The sequence below is a fragment of the Rattus norvegicus genome, chromosome 3 (assembly GCF_021556685.1).
Source record: "Rattus norvegicus strain SHRSP/BbbUtx chromosome 3, alternate assembly SHRSP_T2T, whole genome shotgun sequence".
NCBI classification, from domain to species: Eukaryota; Metazoa; Chordata; class Mammalia; order Rodentia; family Muridae; genus Rattus; species Rattus norvegicus.
In genome coordinates this window covers 70,152,859-70,178,251 of record NC_141536.1, presented here as the reverse complement: position 1 = coordinate 70,178,251, position 25,393 = coordinate 70,152,859, and the positions used below count along the sequence as shown (strand labels likewise).

The window sequence follows — 25,393 nt, the reverse complement described above, 5'->3', positions numbered from 1 at the left end:
TTTACTGTTAAGAATTGTTTTTGCAATTGGACATTGAACTACCTGAAGACCCAGCTATGTCTCTCTTGGGCATATACCCAAAAGATACCCTAACATATAAAAAAGACACATGCTCCACTATGTTCATAGCAGCCTTATTTATAATAGCCAGAAGCTGGAAAGAACCCAGATGCCCTTCAACAGAGGAATAGATACAGAAAATGTGGTACATCTACACAATGGAATTATTACTCAGCTATCAAAAACAAGGACTTTATGAAATTCATAGGCAAGTGGAGGGAACTGGAAAATATCATCCTGAGTGAGGTAACCCGATCACAGAAAAACACACATGGTATGCACTCATTGATAAGTGGCTATTATCCCAAATGCTTGAATTACCCTAGATGCACAGAACACATGAAACTCAAGACAGATGATCAAAATATGAATGCTTCACTCCTTCTTTAAAAGGGGAACAAGAATACCCTTGGCAGGGAATAGGGAGGCAAAGATTAAAACAGACACAGAAGGAACACCCATTCAGAGCCTGCTCCACATGTGGCCCATACATATACAGCCACCCAATTAGACAAGATGGATGAAGCAAAGAAGTGCAGGCCGACAGGAACTGGATGTAGATCTCTCCTGAGAGACACAGCCAGAATTCAGCAAATACAGAGGCGAATGCCAGCAGCAAACCACTGAACTGAGAACGGGACCCCCGTTGAAGGAATCAGAGAAAGGACTGGAAGAGCTTGAAGGGGCTCAAGACCCCATATGAACAACAATGCCAACCAACCAGAGCTTCCAGGGACTAAGCCACTAGCCAAAGACTTTACATGGACTGACCCTGGACTCTGACCTCATAGGTAGCAATGAATAGCCTAGTAAGAGCACCAGTGGAAGGGGAAGCCCTGGGTCCTGCTAAGACTGAACCCCCAGTGAACGTGATTGTTGCGGGGAGGGCGGTAATGGGGGGAGAATGGGGAGGGAAACACCCATATAGAAGGGGAGGGAGAGGGGTTAGGGGGATGTTGGCCTGGAAACCGGGAAAGGGAAAAACATTCGAAATGTAAATGAGAAATACTCAAGTTAATAAAGAAAAATGGGAAAAAAAAGAATTGTTTTCGCTATTCTGAGCTTTTTAACTTTCCAGATATATTTGAGAATGTATCTTTATATGTCTTAGAAGAATTGTGTTGGGAATTTGATGGGATTACTATATTAATTCTGCCAATCTATGAGCATGGGAGATCTTTCCATTTTCTGAGATTTTCTTCGATTTCTTTCTTGAGAGACTTGAAGTTTTTATCATAAAGACCTTTTACTTGTTTGGTTTCAGTTACCCCAAGATATTTTATATTATCTGTAGCTATTGTGAAGGAAGTTGTTCCCCTAATTTCTTTCTCAACCCGTTTATCATTTGTATAAAGTAAGGCAGACACGGTGGGGACACGGGAAGGGGTTGGTTGGATGGGTTGGGGAACATCCTCACAGAATAAGGGGTAGGGGAAAGAGGATGGGATTATGAAAGGGAAACCAGGAAAGGAAGATAACATTTGAAATGTAAATTTAAAAAATCCAATTAAAATAATGTTTTAAAAAAAGGATCCCTTGAGCAAATATAACTGGAAAGCAATTCAACAAGAGATACTCTGTCAATTAATAAAATAGACACCTATATAGGAAAACCTCCAATAGCCTCAAATAGACAAACAGACAGACAGACAGACACACACACACACCACACACACACACACACACACACACACACACACACACACACGAGAGAGAGAGAGAGAGAGAGAGAGAGAGAGAGAGAGAGAGAGAGAGAGAGAGGAGTAACAAATTCTACATCTCCAGTAATGCATTGAAGCTGATGTAAAATGATTGCAAGGGAAACCCAGGGCAAATATGATAGCTTATATTCTATTAAAGACAGGTTAAAAAAGGTATACAGCAGGATAGCAGTCTCAAGTCTTGAACTTTTTTATATTAATTTTGTTTCATCAAAATTAGTTGCTTTTGTATTAATTTTAATAGGATACAAAGTAAGTTATTATTGTGAAATTTAACAAAGACTGAGTCCAGCTTTGAGTTCACAACTTCCTGATCCCTGTGTCTTCCCTCCTGTCTATAGTATGAGTCTGAATATGTTCCTGCCTGGTGGCTGACTTGTGTACCTGTCCCTGTGTGTGTGTGTTTCTGTGTTTCTAACAACAGGTTTCATGTCTTTTACTAAACAGCACAGAAATCATCCCACGGGAAAGGAATGGAATGCTTTACAGAAAATGTAAATGGAATTTTCAAAGGATTAAATCACCTGCTCCAACTGACCCAGACAACAAACTGCACTAGAAACACCATTGTTTTTCAATATTGATTCATATTCATAATTGTTGCTTTCAACTTATATGGTAGATTTTGGAAGATTGCTGTCACCCTCTATGTTTGCTTTCAGCAAATGAGACACATGCACTGTTCTTGGTCAAGGGCATGATGGATTTGTTGTTGTGTTTTGAGTTTTGTTTGTTTGTCTGTTTGTTTTTGTTATTCCCTTAAAGGCAAATTAAATGAACAGGCTAAGTACATAGAAGGCTAGCGGTCTTAAAGCTTAAGTGACCTGAAAGTATATTATTAACTGACTGTGAGGCTCGGCAAAATACTGTTCTTTTAGAGATTTTTTTCAGAACATTGCATCATCACAGAAAGAGGTTCACAATCATGAATATGCAGAACAGATTATTGCTGTTGAAGGTGATTGTGTTCTTAACGCACATGTACATTTCAAATTTCAGATACTTTTTTTCGTAACTTTACTTGAAACCTTACAAGTAAATAGCTTGAATTTAAAACTTTCATTGGGGAATGCAATATTTTAGATAATTTTAGACATAATTCAGTTGATTTTTACTAATTTCATTTAATTAAATTAATTGCTTATTCTTAATTTTTAAGTAACATTTAAAAATAGTAAATTTTATTATTAAATTTGAATCATGTTTATTGCTGCTCTTAATATTTACCATCTATTTGTTTCTCTGATCTCTATTCCTCATCTTTACTATTTCTCTGCCACCCCAAAATAATTCCCCATACACTATAATAACGGGTGTGTGTGTGTGTATGTGTGTGTGTGTGTTTGTGTGTATGTGTTTAGATCAAGACTCTGAATTTGAGAAATGTGATATTGTGATAGCTTTCTTTCTAAGACTGACTTAAGTTGTCTTTTTCAGAGAAGTCATCTTTCTATATATGTCTGATTCACTTCTTTCTTGTTTTATGAGTGATTCATAGCAATTTTTTCCAATATTGTTATTATCTATAATTTCTGTGTATTAATCAATTTCAATTTATAAATTATTTGTATTAACAATAAGCAATTAATATACTTAGTTAAGTCAAAAATTACAAAAATTTAAAACTAATATTAGCTTTGTAAATGTTTGTATAATACAGTTTAATGTTGATATAATATATTTTAGTAAACTATTCTGATATATATAGACAGTATTTCTCCTACATTTGGGAAAGTCTGTAAATACAAGATAACAAGTCTTTGAGATACAAAATGGCCATTTCATACCCCTACACCTTCCTCAGCTCTGACAACCTTCTATATAATTTATAGGTAGATATAGTATATATCAACCTGTGATAATCAAAAATTAAAATCATTCAAAATTCAAACAATAAGAAGGTTCAAAGGTTAAAATATTTTCTGGATTCAATCATGGGGACCTAAAGGGTGAAAGAAGAAACCAATTTTTATGAACTGTATTTTGAACTCTGCCTACTGGCCATGGCATACATGTAATACTCTACTCTCCACATAAGCACAAAATAAACAAAAGGAATTATTTTTAATATACAAATTCTAAATTCAATAGTCTAGCCTAAATGAAAAGAGAAGATATATACAAAGAGATAAAACTATAACAATATTTTGTACATGAATGTAGTAGTTAAATGACTTGTATGAGTATGAAAGGAAAAAACATATAGTGAAAAGTATATATTAATTATGATTCCTTGGGACTTTCATCATTTTAAATTTGTTATTCCAAATTAATTTTTTTGTTTTTATACAGATAAAATGACAATTACTAATTAAAAATGATGAATTATGTTTCATATAAATATAGACATCCTACTCATGAAATGAATGTTGATATATAGCATAAGATTTTAATGTTGCCTTATAAACTTTATCAAAATATACAAAAATGAATTTATTCATAGCTAAAATAAAAAAGTATCACCTACCTTACTCAGTGTTAAACTTTAGACTCATAAATTTCTTATTTAATTTATCCTAGCCACCTAGCTTTTTTATGGAGTATGTATTTATATAAAAAATGCAGTTTAAATAGTCTATCATAACCAAATTTTTATTTACATGTGAAGCAAATATTATTCTATTCATAGTGTACAAATTTATCATGATAACATGAAACCTCAGAAAAGTATACTCTAGTTATTTCTTTAAAATAAAAAAACACCATGGCCATTATAACCATCTTTCAAATTTCACTCCCAGCAGTAGAAACATGGTGTTACCTTATGAGACCAACATCCTCAGCATGCCCTCCACCATTCTGGTTTGTTGGGAACTGATAAATACCAAACCGAGGGTATCAAAAGGAGAACAGAAAAGAAATGTGCTATTTTATGATTGAGGGACCTTGTGCAAGTAAATTAATTTCTGTGCTAAAGACTGTATGCCATAAAGACACAATCACTAATTCATTATTCATTAACAGTGTGAATATCAAAACTTAATACAAATTAAGAATTAAAGGATATTTTGAGTAATGTTTTTTCTTTTGCTTTTATGCCCTTTAACTGATAAATCAGTCATCAAAGCAATCATTTTGTAGTGTTCTTCGTAGTAAAAAAAAATCACCATTTTAAAAAAAAAACTAAAAAATTATTTATTCTTTTTTAAACATTCTAAATTTTCAAGCATGTCATCATTCATAGGGTATGGCTTATTTCCATTAAGACATTTTAATTAGAAACTATATTTCATGTAAATTAGGACAATCTTTCTATCTGAGATCCTGAAAAGTAAATACAGAGTATCAAAGACATCTGAAAAATTTATAATTTCAACATATAGTTTTAGTAAAAAGTATAGCTAGAAGTTGTAGAGTACGAGTAAATTAGTTACTATATATATATATATATATATATATATATATATATATATATATATATATGCTGTCATACAAACCGTAAGTTTGAAGCACTAACATTTTCCTACAAAGATACAATGTCATCAGAGATGTCTGCTAATAACACATAAACATCTTCCTAAACCATAATTTTCTGACAGAACTTTCCCTTGATCACCTGTTTCATAGCATTGATAACATCCTTATTCCTCAGGCTATAGATCAAAGGGTTTAGCAATGGACTCAAAAAAGTGTAAAACACCGCAATTACTTTGGACTCCTCTACTGACCTCTCTGATGGAGGCTTTAAATACATACAGAAAAGGGTTCCATAAAATATGGTGACTGTTGTCATGTGGGAACCACATGTTGAAAAGGCTTTCTGCCTACCTTCTGCAGAACGGATCCTCAAGATGGCTGCAAAAATGTACAGGTAGGAGAAAAGAATGATCGAGAGAGAACTTATGAGAGTGAAGCCAGCAACAACAAACATGGCCATCTTTTTGACATGAGTGTCAGAACAAGCTAGCATGATCAGAGGGGGATCTGCACAGTAAAAGTGGTTGATTACATGGGAGTCACAGAAAGACAGGTGGAAAGTGAGCAGAGTCTGAGATAGCCCATTCAGGAAGCCAAACACATAAGGAAATGCAACGAGAGAGACACAAACATTCTTGGACATCCTGGTACTGTAATGCAGAGGGCTGCAAATAGCCACATAGCGGTCCAGTGCCATTGAAGCAAGGATATAAAGTTCAGTGATCACCAGAGCAATGAAGAGGAGACACTGTGTGAAGCATCCAGCATAGGAGATGGTCTTCTGGTCTGAGATGAAACCGTGCAGCATGTTTGGGGTAACATTGGAAGAGTAGCACATGTCTACAAAGGAGAGGTGGCCAAGGAAGAAGTACATGGGTGTTTGCAGGTGGGAATTGGTCCTGATCAGCACAATCATACACAGGTTTCCTGTCAGCGTTATAAAGTAAATGACCAGAAACACCACAAAGAGGATCCTCCCCAGTACTGGGTTGTCTGTGAGTCCCACAAGAATGAAGTCCATCACTGCAGTATTGTTTAAAGATGTCATTTTCTTTCGCCTTGCAAGTCGAAAGTGACAAGAAATATAAGCATTGCCTTCTCATCTAAACTGTGTGTTCATTACTGATTTCTTAATGTGTATATGTTGATCTGAAGCCCAATTCCTCCTCATCGATTACTTCCAAATGCCTACCTTGAATGCCCAACATACATTTTTTTGGTGTTCTGTCATTTTTTCTTTTCATTCCTATTCTTTTTGATCACACAAGCAGACAAGACAACAAACACAACCAATTCTCATTGTATTTCTTTTTCTTTATCACAAATGTATGTTTATTCATCATAAACAAATGCTTTCATATACATATTCTTCTTAGTAATATCCATGTAAAATGAATTTCCATAATTTTAATATTTGAACTGTATTGAAAAAAATTTTAAATGTATGTCACTTAGTCATTGCTGCCAAGCAAATGGGAAATGAAGGGGTGTGTGTTTTTAGTCTTTGAAGCCACCATATCCTGTACCCTTAAAGCCATAATAAAATATGACCATCCAATATATCATGGTATTTTTGACTCACAGTTGTCAATAAGAGAACAAAAACTTTCTGAAGTTCTGCAGTTTTCTTTTAATAAATTATATTAATCTTTCAAAGTCAAGGAATAATCTCAACCATGGTACCCGTTGCTTGCATTTTCATTTTCAGGACTTGTAGAAGGAAGAGTAGCAATTTCTGGTCAGCCAGGGGATAATTAACCAACATAACAAAATCACATTTCCAAAGTCCAAACCACCACCACTAGTAACAACAATAAACAATAATCACAAAAGAATTGTTCCCTCTATGTTAGATGTTTATCAATAATTAACTTCTATTCACTGAAAATTCCATTTGTGCCAGTATTCAACAATATAAGATTACCCCAATTATCAAAACATGTTTTCGTACAGAGTGTGTGATGCAGAGCAAAATAGACACTATAAAGCTATGTAATATGTTGTCAGATGAAAATTAATTATGATAAAAACAAGGGTGGAAAGGTTTCAGATGGAAGAGAAAATCTTCCTTAGAGGGAGTAATTGAATGGTCAAAAAGATATTCAAGTGACTAAAATAAAGCCTATCACTGGAGTGTGGAATTTGTGTGTGTGTGTGTGTGTGTGTGTGTGTGTGTGTGTGTGTGTGTGTGTGTGTGTGTGTAAAATGTTCTTATATTCTAACTTATCCATAGTTAATTTCTTTCTGGAAGAATCTTAAATATGGTGCCAATGTCAGTTTAATCTACCATCTAGGATTTCTATGCATATGTGATTTTTTGTGATAAAATTGCCTCAATACTAACTTTCAATATATTTGTTTATTTGCTTCTCATACAAATACAGCAGATACATAAGAGTTCACATATAATATTGGATACTTTAGAATATTTATGATATATCTACATATGAATAAAGTGATCTAGACCAATTGACATTATATTTTCTATAATGACAAATAACAATTTATATATAAACACATGAATATATTTTAAATATCAAATACAGAATTCAACCTACCTGAAAATGCTGACCTATTGCACATCCTAAGAAGTAGGAAGATTTATAATATATTTTCTTGATTAACTCCCTAAGTGTCTAAAGATACCATTAAAGATCAATTTAAATATTTTTTGATTCTCAAGGGCATAATTTTAATTTGATGCTGTGAGGAGTTGTATTCACCCATGAGGTCAAAATCTCTCCCTAACATATGTAATATGTAAACAACTCTCTCTCTCTCTTTCTCTCTCTCTCTCTCTCTCTCTCAGTGTTTGTGTGTTGTTTTAATCTATTAATTTAAATAACAAAAGACATAAATATAGTCATATGATGTTTTGTAAAGTAGTATAAGATTCCACCTAGACTCTCTCAGCTTTCTCTGTACTCACTAAAGAGAAGTCATCCCATAAGATTGAGGAGTAAGATAAGATAAATGACAGTTTTGAGGAAACATTACTGAAAAAAAAAGTAGGGTACAAATACAGTCTTTTACTTGATACCCATTTCTTGAAATTCATTGAACTCCATTTTTTTTTGTTTTCTTCTAAATAATACTATCTCTACAAATTTAATGTAAAATAGTTTTTCTCTCAGTCAAACAAATTAAATTATCCTTTGAATATTTAGTATTATGATGATGAGAAAAAGAATGCTAATCATTTTCAAATTATATTTCTTCACAGTGGCTGAAGCTGTATTCCACAGACCTGCAATAATTCAAGCCAACTCTACTTATTCTGTGAAAGACAAGAAATATCACAAAACTAAGACACTGTAGTTCCGGTTAATTTTTAAATTATAGGAAAAAATGTATAATTGTGATTTTGATGTGGATTATTCCAAAGGTAAAGAAATAAAGTACACAGATATGTCAAGAATAATTCATGTACATCTGTAAGAATATGTCTATGATGATCTGAAAGTGTATGTATTATATCTTTATTTTTTATTGAAGTAAAAAATAAATCTTGGCTAAGTGAAAAAATTAGACATTAAAGGATATTAGAAGACTATGAAAGTTTGCCTTGATAAGGTAAATTGTCAACAATTCTCTCTAAAGTTATTTTCAGAGATATGACAGTATTTTTTTGGATCATACAGGATAGTAATGTTTTTCTTCATGGTCTAAGGTGGTTGATATGTTTTAAAGAAGCATTGATGAGGAAGTTACTCAGTTCTATATCTTCACAATATCTACTTCAGTGTGGCATATTAACACAGCTGTTAGTTGTCACATTGTTCCAACATTGATCTTCTCCTACATCAATGAACAACATAATATTCACTCTTATTATTTCACAAATTTTTACAAGAACCTCTTGATATTCTGGAGGGAATAGAGATAAAACTTTGAATTCTGTCTTCAACATGTTTTAAATAATTTAAGAAAACCAAATATTTCTGCATTATTGCTGCAGTTCCCATTCTATAGTAACATCTGGTAAAAGTGTTTGTATTACATATTTTATTCTTTAGATTGATATGAGAAAATAGAATTAATATTGGTACTCAATGTCCAGAAAACTAGTCAAATGTGCCTATCATGGAGGAATGATTTATTTCTCATATACTATATATTTGTGCAACTCAAAAACACAGCTATTTTCCACATAGAGATTGACTATACAAAAAAAATTGCGTTGGAAAGACAGTTCATACTCTGAAACACAGAACAACATTTACCTAACATATGTATTTGTGGGTTCAATAGGCATCTTTATGACATGGAGGTGATGAAGAAGCATGTTTAATGATAATACATAATCTTGAACATGTTGAAACAACTGAAGATATCAGCATTTTTAAAAAGTCTATTACATTGTGCATAACAGAAGGATGGAAAACATAGCCTTATAGAATGTGTTTCTGTATGATTTTTTTTACTGCCTCTTTCACATCTTTATTTTTTAAACTGTAGATGAGAGGATTAAGCATGGGGATCACTACTGTATAAAACACAGAGACGACCTTGTCTTGCTCCATAGAGTAGCTAGTAGTAGGTCGCAAGTACATAAAGAGAATTGAACCAAAGAAGATAGTAACAGCCATCAGAGGGGAGGAGCAGGTGGAGAAGGCTTTGTGTCTTCCCTCTGCAGAAGACATTTTCAATATGGCAATGAGGATGCACAGGTAAGAAATGAGAACAATGAGAACACAGATGAGAACAGTAAAACTGGAAAAAATCATGATCACAATGCCATTGGTATGGATGTCAGAGCAAGAGAGTTTGAGCAAGGGTGGGGTGTCACAATAGAAATGATTGATCTTATTAGAGGCACAAAAGGACAGTCTGAAAGTCATTCCTGTGTGGATGGCTGCATTGCCAAACCCTGCTAGAAATGAAGTAGACACCAACATGAAACAAATTCTCCCAGACATGAGAACTGGGTATAGGAGAGGACTCCAGATGGCCGCATAGCGGTCATAGGCCATCATGGCTAACAGGAAGCATTCAGTTCCCAAGAAAGAGCCAAAGAAGAAGAACTGGGTAGCACATCCATTGAAAGAAATGCCCTTATCTTCAGCCATGAGGTTCAGCAGCATTTTAGGGGTGACTGTAGATGAGGAAGAGGCATCAACAAAAGAAAGGCTGCTAAGAAAAAAGTACATAGGTGTGTGCAGACAGCGGTCAATCTTAATCAGGGCCATCATCCCTAAATTACCCACCAGTGTCACCATGTAGATGATCAGAAACAATATAAAGAGGAAATGTTGTAGGTCTGGATTGTCTGAGAGGCCCAGAAGGATAAATTCTGTCACGTCTGTGTCATTTTTATCTTGGATTCCTTTTACAGTTCTGACCATCTGTGCTACAAAATAAAAGAAGTTACAGCATTCCATTTGGCTAGATGACTGTGTCATACTTACATATATATATATATATATATATATATATACACTAACGTAACATATATATCACATATAAATATTAAATAGTGAAAAGTGAGATCAGTGAAATTTTAATGTGTATGATATTAAGTCAAAAACATTGTTTGAATATTGTATGTCAGATCCTAAGTACCTTGAGACAAGTACTTTATTTTCCACTAACTTCGACTACATTTTATATCATTTGTGCATTAATTACAGCATATCATTATTTGGTATTATGTCTACTATGATTATAATTAAGCCTTTATTTCTGGAGAAAATTAACATATTTTTTAAAGCACAGAATGTTCCTTCACAGTCCTAGTGGAAGAATGAAAAATAATAATATTTGTAAAAAAATAATCAATAGCAAGAAAGGCAGCAATTATCTTTAAATTAAATATTGGATTTGTGAAGTAGGGAATTTTTAGAAAGCTAAGGAAAAAAATGAAGATAACCTCATACAGCCAATAGGTTTTCAATAACATCTTAAATTTAGAGAATTATCAACTGTACAATCCTAGCCTATTAGTACCTAGAATTTTATTAATTGGATGATCATATTGTAAAATTAATATAAAATCTAGATCCAAAAGAACTGAAAAAATTCTCTAAGATATAGAAGCCTATAATTGAGAATTACAGAACTACAACAGACCCTATTATAAGTCAAGCTGAGGACGTTATTATGTACTGAATATCTCTATGATGAAAAATGAAACAGCTGCATGTTTTCTGCTTAATGAATAAACCGTGAGAAGAGAAGATAGGTATTAACCTTAACCCCATTTATATGTTATACAAAATGTATGTATAATACTCACTCATTATGTATGTAATTCTCACTCATTGTGCCTTAGACTATACAATTTTACACTTTAATTTTCAGTAAAAAACAAATCTGATGATGATGATATTTACTGAATAGTAAAACACAAAACACCAGAGATAATTTAATGATTTTTTGAGCAATACGTTGGGTTAATATAACAACTTAATAATTTGAAATTTAAATGAAAAAAGTCAGGCTACTCATGCAAATAGCATGGAGAAGGATAAAGTACTAAAAGTAGAGGTAAAGCTCAGCTATATCATTCTAGTCAGTAAAATTAAATGAAACATTTCTTTCATTTCATTAAAATTAAAAATTAGAAAGCAATAACTACCAGTACATTGTTTCAATTATAACTAAATAGTATATTACTAATATTTTAACAACCTGTATTAAAGTAAGTATAAACACGTTTTACAATATGAAACAAAGCACTTGATTCTCCATCACTCACAGGAGATGGAAAATTCAAAGAATAGAACATACTCTACTCTACTCTAACTAGTTTCTATTATGTCAAGATCCTAAGACCTAATAAAACTTTTTATTTCCATTGAGGAGTATAACATCTGCGCCTACAGTTCTACATGAGTCTCCATTCAAGTCAGTGGTGAAGATTTAGTAGAAGTTGTACGAAGCCTATGCTTGTTATCATCTTCATGTGTTAAAGTCAAAGAAATATGGGGCATTCACTTTCAGTGTTGCCTCCTAAGGTATAACATACGTTCATGGTACAACACAACTTTCCTTTTTTCAACATCATATTACACTACACCTATAGATCACTGATATAGATGGATGGGTTCTTTCTTGGAGTGATAGTCACCTGTGAACTTCAATAATAATGTCAGAAACAAGAAAGAATGCATCTTTCTGTTTTCTCATTCCAACACCACCTCTGAGAGTACAAATATAATAAAAGCAAATGAATTAATAAAATACCCCAGATGTGGTAAACGTACAAAAAGGAACAAATACTAGGAAACTTCACATATTTAATGTGTAAAATTTTAATGACTTACTGCACCTTACAGGCTTGCTAAGTGTTCGTTGTGCTATTTCATTTAAGACTCAGGAGATTGAACACTGTTACCTCCCCTTTGTAGAGAAGAAATTTAACTTATGAATCATCAACTCGCTGGGAATAACCAGCTTCATCCTGATGGATAGATTCTACATGCATACTCAGTCTCATTCTGCTAACATTTGTGATCGTTCAAAATGTCAACGACTAATGTCAGCACTTGTACAAAGAATACCCCATAGTTAATTCTCAGAGCTTCCATAACTCTCTAGATAATATTTAGAATTACAGTAAAATTTGACATATTTTTGACAAAATCATATAATTAAAGTTGCTGAAAATACTTTGTTAGAATTCCCAATATTAAATAACCTTACATTACCCAAACACGAGTTGTCTCTCATAGCATGAACAACAAGCCTCCCCCTTAAGTATTTTACATATTAGTTTTTTTCAGTTTCTCTGCAATATTCATCTTCATGCTGTTCTCAGTCAAACTGCTATCCAAAGATGAGTTCTTGTTTTAAATTTCCAAGTTTTTTTTTAAATAGCTGTAAGATTTCCGTAGCTCATTCTTGAAATTTATAAAAATGCTCTTACTTATGCTAGGCACACTGACACTCACCTTAAATCCAAGCAACTGGGAGGCAGAAGCAGGCATAGCTCTGTGAGTTTGAGTCTAGGCTGGTCTACATAGAGATTTCCAAGACAGCTATGGCTACATAGATAGACTCTGTCTCAAAAGGGCTCTATATCATAGCCTTTATACTGTTTTATCTTTGCAGATAATGTAAAGTATTTTAGTAAGGAAAATGTGTGTAGCATTTATATTGCTCAAGGCTATTAATACCCTGTCAGTGAGTAACTTAAATTCATAAGATTGTAAATTTTTTTCATATCAAGAAGCCAAAAGACTAAATATCTTTACATTGTTTCATTACCATTTGCAATTCATTGATTGTGATTAGGTCTGTGTGCCTCATTTTCTTTCTTGCCCAAATTCCTACACATCATCAACAACAAATTAGATAAAAAGCATAAGTCCATTTTTAGGCAAGGCATGCTCTTTGATTAAAAAAAAATAGTGTTTCAGACAAATTTAAGAGACTGTCCAGTACAAGGATAGGATACAATCCTTTTCTCTGTACTTGACAGGTACTCAATTCTGTCTTTCACTTACCATATCAGAATACAGTACCTTTGAAAATGCAGTATCACTAATAACGTGTTCAGAATGGTGAGCAATTCTCACCCCTTAGAGTCTTAGGAAATACTAGACTATTCTTATTCATTTAAGTAGGATATACTTGATGTTCTTTCATCTCTAGGGACTCCATCTCCTATGTGCCTCATTGTAATCTATTGCTTTTCCCTGATGAGATTAAGAAAATCTCAATTCTCTTTCATATTGTTTTGCTTTACTCATAGGGTACCAAAGTCCAATGTTGAATAATCTGGGGTTCTGAATTCATAACCTCTATTCACTATCTGTTTTTTGTTTGTTTGTTTGCTTGCTTGTTTGCTTGTTTGTTTTTGTTTTTGTTGTTGTTGTTGTTGTTTTGGTAATGACTAGAGCTGCTGTGATTAGGAATTATGAGTCCTCAGAATGTTGGGGTGCTGCCATCTTTGTTCTCCTCCCTGAGGTTAGGAATATGAGTTGTAAGGTACTAATTACAGAATAGCATGGTGGGAACTGCCGAGTAGTTGAGAAGAAGGATGCGTACACTTGAGTTCTGGCCCTTCAATCACAAACTGAGTCTTTAATCCCTTTTCCCCTAAACATCTCCATTATTCTTCCTTACATCATAGGTGACTTGAGAAATCTAATAATGTAAGTGAGGTGACACATTCAGTCCATAATGATCACAGGTATCTTAGAAACTCCATAGACATAATTCTCCCTCTTTTCTGAGTAATAAACAACCATCAACTTACTTTCTCTAGACTGACACCATTAACATTTATACTATCCAAATACTCCTTTCCTACATATGACATGAATATAAAATATATTTATCAAAATAAAATGATGAGTGCATTGATAGTGCTGTTTGTGGAGGTTTGTAAAGGGAGAGGGAGGTGATAAGGTTGATTGCAATTCTAATTAAAAATACATTTTAAAAAGAAAATAACTGGCCCTGAGAAGACTGACATCCCAGGGTAATTATCATTCTCCTGCTGCCTCTCTGCCACCTCCACCAAACTCCTGAACCACACAGGTAAACTTCCCTTCCCCCACCCATTTTCTTTGCTCTTTGAGTTCTGTGGGCCAAGGCAAACTGCACTGAGTAGCTTGCCATCCCAGAGGGGCTTCTGTTCTCCTGCTGCCTCTCCTCTACCTTCACCAAACTCCTAAAAGTACAGGTAGGTTTCCTTTCCTTGATTCATTTTCCTGTTGATTAAGCACTGTGGTCCAAGTCAAGCTGCTTTGAGCAGGCTGCCATCCCAGGGTGGTCTCCATTCTCTCACTGCCCCTCCCCCACTCCTCTATCAGACCTGAGACCATGAGCCATACAGATTATCTTCCCTTCCCTTACCCATATATCCTACTCTACCTGAGCCCCATCATCCTTCAAGTCTGCAACGCCACCTGAACCCATGACAGATAGGCCTCCATGGTCCCCTCGACAGCCTACCTGTCTCACAGAAGGTCTGCCATAACTATGAACATAGATGAAACCCCCACCACAACCCTCTTGCAGCTGGGACCCTCAGAGACCAGCAAACATGGGATCTATCCTGCTCTCCCTAAGCAACCTGTCTTCCTTCTGGTCTACACCTATGCCTGGAAGCTTGTCAGAATGTAATTTGACACCCAGTTTACCTACCATAGTGAGCCCTAGCTATCCTAACAACCTGAAGTGCAAGATTCTGACTTAAAAATTCCATCTCATGAAGATGATAGAAGTATTAAAAGAGGATGTGAATAGCTCCCTTAAAGAAACATGGAAAACACAGGCAAACAGGTAGAAGTAAATAAAGAGTAAACAAATCCCTTAAATAAAGGAAAATATAATCGAACAGGAGAAGGAATTGAACAAAATGGTCCAAGACCTAAAAATGGTAATAGAAAAAAAAGGAAAAATGAAATCACAAATGGGGGCAACACTGCAAATAGACAACTTAGGAAAGAGAACAGAATTTATAAATGCAAGCATCATTAACAGAATTCAATAGATGGAAGAGAGATGCTCAGACATAGAAAATACCTTAGAAGATATAACAACATTGATCAAAGAAAATACAAAGTGTAAAAAGTTCATGAAAAATTATCCAGAAAATTTCGGACATAATGAAAAGACCAAATCTAAGAATAATACAAATAAAAGAAGGTGAAGTTTTCTATTGCAAAGGGCCAAAAAATATCTCCAACAAAATCATAGAAGAAAATGTCCCTAACCTAATGAAAGAGATGGATATAAACATCCAAGAAGTCTATATAACAACAAATAGATTAAACAAGAAAATAACCCCCCTGCTAAATAATAATAAAACCAATAAATGTACAGAACAAAAGAAGAATATTAAAAGCGGTAAGGCCAAGGTAGAACTATAAGAATTATACTAGTTTTCTTAAAAGACACTAAAAGCCAGAAAATCTAAAGCAGATGTCATGTAGACACTAAGAAATCACAGATGCCTGGCCAGGCTACTATACCCAACAAAACTCTTAATTACCATACATGGAAAAACAAAGATATTCCATGACAAAACCAAATTTAAACAATATCTTTCTACTAGTACAGTGATACAAAGGATACTAGAAGGAACATAAGGAGGGTAACTGCACCCAAGACACATAAAATTAAGCACCTCACCACAAACCCAAAAGAGAGAATTGCAAACACATAATACCACCTACAACAACAACAAAAAAATCAAGAACTAATAATCAATGGTCTTTAATATCCCTCAACATCAATGGACTCAGTTTCCAGTGAAAAGACACAGGATAAAAGAATGGATACTTGAACAAGATTCATCATTTTTGTGATTACAAGAAACACCTCAGCCGCAAAGACAGAAACTACCTCAGAGTAATGAGTAAAAAGTTATTCAAGCAAACCATAACAAGAAACAAACTAGAGTCACCATTATAATATCAAATAACAGAGACTTTCAATCAAAAGTAATCAAAAGAGATGGGGAAGGACACTTCATACTCATCAAAGAAAAATCCAACAAGATGAAGTCTCGGTACTGACCATCTATGCCTCAAATGCAAGAACACCCACATTTATTTTTTTTTAATTAACTTGAGTATTTCTTATATACATTTCGAGTGTTATTCCCTTTCCCGGTATCCGGGCAAACATCCCCCTCCCCCCTCCCCTTCCTTATGGGTGTTCCCCTCCCAACCCTCCCCCAATTGCCGCCCTCCCCCCACCAGTCTAGTTCACTGGGGGTTCAGTCTTAGCAGGACCCAGGGCTTCCCCTTCCACTGGTGCTCTTACTAGGATATTCATTGCTACCTATGAGGTCAGAGTCCAGGGTCAGTCCATGTATAGTCTTTAGTTAGTGGCTTAGTCCCTGGAAGCTCTGGTTGCTTGGCATTGTTGTACATATGGGGTCTCGAGCCCCTTCAAGCTCTTCCAGTTCTTTCTCTGATTCCTTCAACGGGGGTTCTATTCTCAGTTCAGTGGTTTGCTGCTGGTATTCGCCTCTGTATTTGCTGTATTCTGGCTGTGTCTCTCAGGAGCGATCTACATCCGGCTCCTGTCAGTCTGCACTTCTTTGCTTCATCCATCTTGTCTAATTGGGTGGCTGTATATGTATGGGCCACATGTGGGATCACCCACATTTATAAAGCTCAAAACATACATTCAACCTCACACAATAATAGTGGAGGACTCTAAGCAATGGACAGATCGTGGAAACAGAAACTAAACAGAGACACAATGAATCTAACAGAAGTTATGAACCAAATGGATTTAACACATATTTACAGAACATTTCATCCTTAAACAAAAGAAGATACCTTTTTTCATCATCTCGTTCTCAAAGGAATCTTTTCCAAAACTGACCATATACCCAGACACAAAAGAAGCCTCTCAACAGACACCAGAAGATTGAAATAGCCCCATATATTCTATTGGATGACCCCAAATTATGGCTGGATTTCAATAACAACAAAAGCAACATAAAACCCACTTATTCATGAAAACTGAACAACTATGTCCTGATTGATAAGGGAATGAGTAAAGAAAGAAATCAAAGACTTTCTAGAATTCAATGAAAATGAAGACACAATATAGCCAAACTTATAGGACACAATGAAAGCAGTCTTAAGAGAAAAACCCACAGCACTAAGAGATTTCATAAAGAAATTGGAGAGATCCCTATACAAGCAACTCAACAGCATACCTGAAAACTTTAAAAAGGAAAGAAGGAAACACACCCAAGAGGATTAGAGAACAAGAAATAGGCAAACTCTGGGCTGAAATCAACCAGTAAGAAAAACAGAGTGATAAAAAAAAAAATCATTACCAAGAGCTAATACTTTGAGAAAATCAACAAGATAGATAAACCCTTAGCCAAAGTAACTAAAGGGCATGCAAACAGTATCCAAATTAACAAAAAAATAGAAATGAAAAGGGAGACATAACAACAGAAACATGAAATTCAAAATATCATCAGAACCTACTATACTCAACAAAAAATGGAAAAATCTAGATGAATTGGATGATTTTCTAGACAGGTGCAATATACCAAAGTTAAACAACAATCAGGTAAGCTATCTAAATAATCTCATAACTTCTAAGGAAATAGAAATGGGCATTAAAAAAATCCTAAACAAACAAACGAACAAACAAAAAAGCCCAGGGCCAGATGATTCTAGTGAAGTATTCTACCAGACCTTCAAAGAGCTAATATGTATATTCCTCCAACTTTTTCCCAAAATAGAAACAGAAGAAACACTACCTAATTTATTCTTTAAAGGCACAATGACTATGGTATGTAAACCACACAAAGACCTAGGGAAAAAAGAAAATTTAAGATCAATCAATAGAAATACTCAATAAAATAGTCACAAAACAAATCCAAGAACACATAAAAATCATAATTCACCATGATCAAGTAGGCTTCATCACAGGGAAGAAGGATAGGTCAAACTGGAAAATCCATTAACATAATCCACTATATAAACAAACTCAAAAAACTTACGTGATCATTTCATTAGACACTGAAAAAGGCTTTGAAAAATACAATATCCTTCATGCTAAAAGCCTTGGCGATATCAGGGATTCATAGCACATACCTAAACATAATAAAGCAACACACAGCAAAACATCAGCCAACATAGAATTAAATGGATTAAAATGTGAAGCAATCTCACTAAAATTAAGGACAACACAAGGCTGCCCACTCTCTCCCCATCTATTCAGTATAACACTTGAACTTCTAGTTAGGGCATTTGGACAACAAAAGAAGATCAAGGGGACATAAGTTGAAAAAGAAGTCAAAGTAACACTACTTGAAGATGATATGATAGTATATATAAGTGACCCGAAAAATTCTACCAGAGAATTCGTATAGCTGATAAAGAACTTCAGCAAAGTAGCTAAAATTAACTCAAACAAATCAATAGCCTTCCTTTATACAAATGGTAAACAGGCTGAGAAAGAAATTAGGGAAACAAGTCACTTCACAATAGCCATAAATAATATAAAATATCTTGGTGTAACTCTTACCAAGTAAGTCAAAGATCTGTATGACAAGAACTTCACGTCCCTGATAATAAGAATTAGAATAAGACCTCAGAAAGAGGAAAGATCTCCCATGCTCATAGCTCAGGATTAGCATAGTAAAACTAGGCATTTTACCAAAAGCATTCTACACAGTCAGTGCACTCCCTATCAAAATTCCAACACAATTCTTCACAGACATGAAAAGAGCAATTATCCACTTCATATGGTAACACAAAAAACACAGGAGAGCCAAACAATTCTCAAAAATAAAAGAACTTCTGAGGAATCATTTTCCCTGACCTCATGAATATACACCTAACCTTTGAGAGACTTGAGACCCCAGAAAATGGGGATTCGTGGTCTTTGACAAATAAGCCAAAACTATAAAATGGAGAAAAGAAAGTCTCTTCAACAAATTGTGCTGTCCTAACTGGCAGTCTTCTTATACAAGAATGCACATTGATCCATATTTATAACCTTGTAAAACCTCAAGTCCAAGTGGATCAAAAACCTAATCATAAACCCAGATACACTAAAACTAATAGAAAGGGGAAATGGCTTCAAAAGAATTGGCATAGGGAAACATTTCCTGAACAGAACATCAATGGCTCAGGCTCTAAGATCCAAAATTGACAAAGGGGACCTCATGAAACAGAAAACTTCTGTCACTGTCAGTAGGACAAAATGGTAACCTACAAATTTAAAAAAGTTCTTCACTAACCCTACATAGAAGACTAATATCCAAAGCATATAAAGAGCCAAAGTTAGACTCTGAACACAAAACAAACAAAAACAAATAATCAAATTTAAAAATGGATTGGCCTCTAAAAGACCCAATTAAGTAGCTCAAAGAGTCAGAAGCTGTTGACCTCTCAGGTTAAATTAGAGAAAAGCTAGAGTAAGCTGAGGAGGAGGGTGGCTCTGTAGGAGGACCAGCAACTCAGCAACTCAACAAAGCTGGACTCCTGAGATCTCTCAGACACTGGATCACCAATCAGGCAATATACACCAGCTGACATGAGGCCTCCAACACAAACACAGCAGAGGACTCCCAGGTCTGGGTTCAATCAGAGAAGATACACCTAACCCCCAAGAGACTGGAGGCCTGAGGAAGTTTAGAGGTCTGATGGGGTGGGGACATCCTTGTGGAGACTGGGGAGTGGGGAGGAAGTATGAGATGTGGAACAGTCAGGTGTTGGACTGGGAGGGGAATAAAATCTGAAGTATAAAAATAAATGAATCAAAAAATTTTTAAAATGAGATAGAGAGCTAACAGAGAGTTCTCAACAGAGGAATCTTTCATGGCCCAAAAGCACTTTAAGAAATGTTCAGAGTCCTTCATTATCAGGGAAATACAGATCAAAATGACCATGTGATTCCACATTATACCAATCAGAATGGCTAAGATCAAAAACTCAGGTGACAGCACATGTTGGGGAGAATGTGGAGAAAGAGAAATATTCCTCCATTGCTGGTAGTGCTGCAAACTGGTACAACCACTGTGGAAATCAGTTCCTCAGATAATTGAACATAACTTCATCAGGATCCAGCTATACCACTCCTGGGCCTATACCCAAAAGATGTTCCAACATATAACAAGGACACATGCTCCACTATGTTCATAGCAGACTTACTTGTGATAGCCAGAAGCTAGGAACAATCCAGATGTCCCTCAACTGAAGAATGGATACAGAAAATGTGGTTCATTTACACAGTAGAGTACTACTCGGCTACTTTGAACGAGGACATCATGAGTTTTGCAGGCAAAAGGATGGAACTAGAAAATATCATCCTGGGTGAGCCAACCCAAATCCAAAAATGATATGCATGTACTTTACTCACTGATAATTGAATATTAGCCAAAAATTACAGAATACACATAATACAACTCTAGGACCCTAAGACATTTAACAAGAAGGAAGACTCAAGTAAGGGTGCTTCAATTCCACTTAGAAGAAGTACAAAATAATTATGTGAGACAGAAGGAAAGAGGTGCCTAAGTGGAAGAGGGAAGGGTGAGAAGGAAAAAGGGACCAGATCAGGTATGGAGAGAGAGAGGAGAAAAGTCCAGAGAGTCAAGAGAATAAATATAAATATGTACCTGCAAGGATTTTGGATGGGCTCTCTAGAAAATCCCAGAGAACTGGGATATGGAAGGCTCCCAAAACTCAATGTGGATGACTTTAGCAGAAACAGGTCTTCTCTTTTGTATTTGTTTTTTGGGGGGGGATATTTTATGTACTTAAATTTCAAATGTTATCCCCCTTCTCCCATCTCAAATCCCCTCTTTCTCCTCCCCCTTCCTCCATGAAAATGCTTCCACTCCTATCCACACACTCTGACCTCAACACTCTGTCACTCCCCTACGCTGGGGAAATTAGCCTTCACAGTAACAAGGGCTTCTTGTATTGATGCCAGACAATGCTATCCTCTGCTATATATGCAACTGGAGCCATAGGTTCCTCCATATGTACTCTTTGCTTGGTGGATTAGTTCCTGGGAGCTCTGGGGGTCTGGTAGGTTGATGTTATTTTTTCCTGTGGGGTTGCAATCCCCTTCAACTCCTTCATTTCTTCCCCTAACTCTTCCATCGGGGTCCCCTGCTCAGTTCAGTGGTTGGCTGTGAGGATCTGCATCTATGTTAGTCAAGTGCTGGAAGAGCTTCTCAGAGAAGAGCTGCACCAGGCTCCTGTCTGCAAGCTCTTCTTGGTATCAGCAATAGTGTTCTGGTTTGGTGTCTGCAGGTGGGATGGGTCCCAATGTGGGACAGTCTTTGGATGGCCTTTCCTTCAGTCTTTGCTTCATTTTTTGTCCCGAATTTCCTTTTAATAGGAAAAATCCTGCGTTAAAGATTTTGAGATGGGTGGACGGCCCCATTCCTTTACTGGGAGGCAATGTCTATCTACTGGACATGGTCTCTTCAGGTTCTATTTCCACGCTGTTAGGTATTTCGGCTAATGTCATCCCCACTGGGTCCTGTGAGCCTCTCCCTTCACTGGCATCTGGGACTTTCTAATGGTTCCTCTACACCACCATCCCACATGCCCTAATGCTACATATTTCTATTCATTCTCCTGGACCTCTGGACTTCTCTCCTGTCTCTCCCTATACTTGATCTTGCCCCTTTTTCCTTTCCCTCTCCCATCTCCCACCCAGGTACCTTCCTCCCTCTGTCTCCCGTAATTATTTGTTTCCCCTTAAGTGAGACCAAAGCATCTACACTTTAGCCTTCTTTCTCATGCACAGCAGCCTTGTTATATTAGCTAGAAGCTACAAACAATCCAGACATCCTCAATAAAAGAGTGAATACAGAAAATGTGGTACATTTACACAATGGAATACTACTCAGCTTTTAAAAATGATGAGGTCACAAATTTTGCAGGCAAATGGATAGAACTAGAAAGTATCATCCTGACTGAGATAAGACAGACCTAAAAGGACATACATGCTATGTACTCAATGATAACTGGATATTAGACCAAAAGTTCCAAATACCCAAGATACAACTCACATACCGTAAACTAGTCTTCTTCCTTGAGGAGATGAGATAAGTGAAGGAGTAGATGTCTTATAAATTTAACAAAAGGACCGGGGTTTTATTCATAGCTGAGTGTCCTATGAAGTATATATCTTTTGTATTTATGCCAAAATTAATATAACCTATTAAGTTAATGCAAACAGCAAACTTTGAGTTCAATACAAGGGGCTTGTTTATAAAATGGGTAATAAGGAAACTGGTCCTTAAACATAATTTAAAAGATACAATTAGAAAAACAAAATATTATTGTTAGAAGAGAAGGAGGGTATTTACAGTTTTCTCATCTTACAATATGCAGCTATTTCTTCTGATTGTCAAAACAAATTTAGTTCCCACCATACTACACACACACACACACACACACACACACACACACACACACACACACACACACACACAAACCTTACTTAGGAGAAACAATTTAATTTGACAAATATTTATTGAAAACTACCTGAATGTTTTAGGCAGTATAATAACAGATAAAACACTGTGATTCTCACTTGAAAAACAGTAATAAATAATTGACAAATTGAACAAACAATTGCTTATTCTTGCTCTATCCCTTAATTAATGTAATACCTGCCAAGATTCCTTGTTGTGTTTCATTTAAAATGATTGAATACAGAATGCATGGAGCATGCTGCTCTCTACAGCCATTCAGTGCTGTGCAGATCACTCAAAGTGTTCAATGTTTGCCTTAGTTGTAGGCATTTGAGCAAATGACAATCCTCATCTGACTTCCATGATTGGAACTGTGCCCTGCTAGAAAAATTGCCTAACTTCAAAAGATGAATATTCCTACTACCAAACTGCAGGTAAACAGGCCATTGTGGAAGTAGAGTTTAAGACGAGAAAGAAGTACCAAAGCATAATTCTTTATGTATTCATCATGATCCATCTTGTCTGTCTAATTCTGCTTTTTCCTGATAATATAACCCGTTAACCATTCTGAAAACATCCCTTTGTCTCAAAGATAATCTAAGAAGCCAAAATTAATACATAAGAGAAAGAGATCTCAGATACACATATAATATAAATGCAAGTATGTATATGCATACATACATATTGAAGGAAATTGAGTTACTGCAATTACCTAAATATATAACCTGAAACTGAAGCACATGCCAAATAATTTCCATAGCCACACTTCCTCAAGTACTGTTTTGATTCAACAAAGTGCCCAGGTAGACATGTATATGACATGAGAAAATTAAGATAAGTATTATCTGAAATCATCAATTCTACGCCAGAGAAGGTTGTAAGCAAGTATGTTATAAAACATTTAAAAATATAATACAATCAACACAGGGTGAAAACATATACCCTGGCTTCAAAGCACACAATTCTGTAAGATTTTCTTCACTGCTTTCTTAACATCTTTATTTTTTAAACTATAGATGAGAGGATTAAGCATCGGAATCACTGCTGTATAAAACACAGAGACAACTTTGTCTTGCTGCATAGAGTAGCTAGAGGAAGGACGCAAGTACATGAAAAGAATTGTTCCAAAGAAGATGGTAACAGCCATGAGGTGGGAGGCACAGGTGGAGAAGGCTTTGTGTCTTCCCTCTGCAGAAGGCATCTTCAATATGGCAATGAGGATGCACAGATATGAAATGAGAACAATCAGAACACAGCTGATGACATTGAAACTAGAGAAGGCCATGATCACAATGCCATTAATGCGAGTGTCAGAGCAAGAGAGTTTGAGCAAGGGTGGGGTGTCACAATAGAAATGATTGATCTTATTAGAGCCACAAAAGGACAGTCGGAAAGTCATTCCTGTGTGGATGGCTGCATTGCCAAAGCCTGCTAGAAATGAAGTAGACACCAACATGAAACAAATTTTTCCAGACATGAGAACTGGGTATAGGAGGGGATTCCAGATGGCTGCATAGCGGTCATAGGCCATCATGGCTAACAGGAAGCATTCAGTTCCCAAGAAAGAGCCAAAGAAGAAGAACTGGGTAGCACAGCCATTGAAAGAAATGCCCTTATCCTCAGCCATGAGGTTTACTAGCATCTTAGGGGTAACAGAAGAAGAATAAGAGACATCAACAAAAGAAAGACTGCTGAGAAAGAAATACATAGGTGTGTGCAGACTGCGGTCAATCTTAATCAGGGCCATCATGCCCAAATTACCCACCAGTGTCACCATGTAGATGACCAGAAACAATGCAAAGAGGATACATTGTAGGTCTGGATTGTCTGAGAGGCCCAAAAGGATAAATTCTGTCACTTCTGTGTCATTTTTATCTTGGTCTCCTTTTAGAGTTCTCACCATCTGTGCTGCAACACAAGAATTGTTAGAACATTGAATTAGTTTCTATGACTGTAGAGTATAGATGATATAAAGACTAATGAATGTAACAAAAAACACAAATACACACATAAATTTTTGATACACACAAGTACTTACAGAAGAGTGAAATATTAAGATCAGAGTCAAAAGTACTCTCTGACTTAACTGTCTTTATTATTAATGATTAACAAAACTATAAATATTTATACATACAACTGAAGAAACATGGCACATGTTACTTAACTTACTAACTTCTCTTTCTCAGTACATCTAAAGTAACTTAAAATATTAAAAGTTAACAAAGTGAGTCATATGTAGCAAGGAGTTCTTGAGGTCATTCACATTTTATGACCAATAAAAGAAATTGAGATTATCCTAATACAGACATGAGATTTATGT

General features: G+C 35.5%; 3 protein-coding genes across 3 annotated transcripts; all 3 read right to left on the bottom strand.

The window, feature by feature from the left end:
* Positions 1-5,298: 5,298 nt before the first annotated feature.
* Or5m10b (olfactory receptor family 5 subfamily M member 10B) lies at positions 5,299-6,246 on the bottom strand. Its single transcript, NM_001000297.1, is given in 1 exon segment — positions 5,299-6,246. A coding segment is annotated over 1 exon segment (948 nt).
* Positions 6,247-9,589: 3,343 nt separating this feature from the next.
* Positions 9,590-10,543, bottom strand: Or5ap2b (olfactory receptor family 5 subfamily AP member 2B). The gene is given in 1 exon segment (NM_001000296.1): positions 9,590-10,543. A coding segment is annotated over 1 exon segment (954 nt).
* Positions 10,544-24,022: 13,479 nt separating this feature from the next.
* Or5ap2 (olfactory receptor family 5 subfamily AP member 2) lies at positions 24,023-24,976 on the bottom strand. The gene is given in 1 exon segment (NM_001000934.1): positions 24,023-24,976. A coding segment is annotated over 1 exon segment (954 nt).
* Positions 24,977-25,393: the final 417 nt, after the last annotated feature.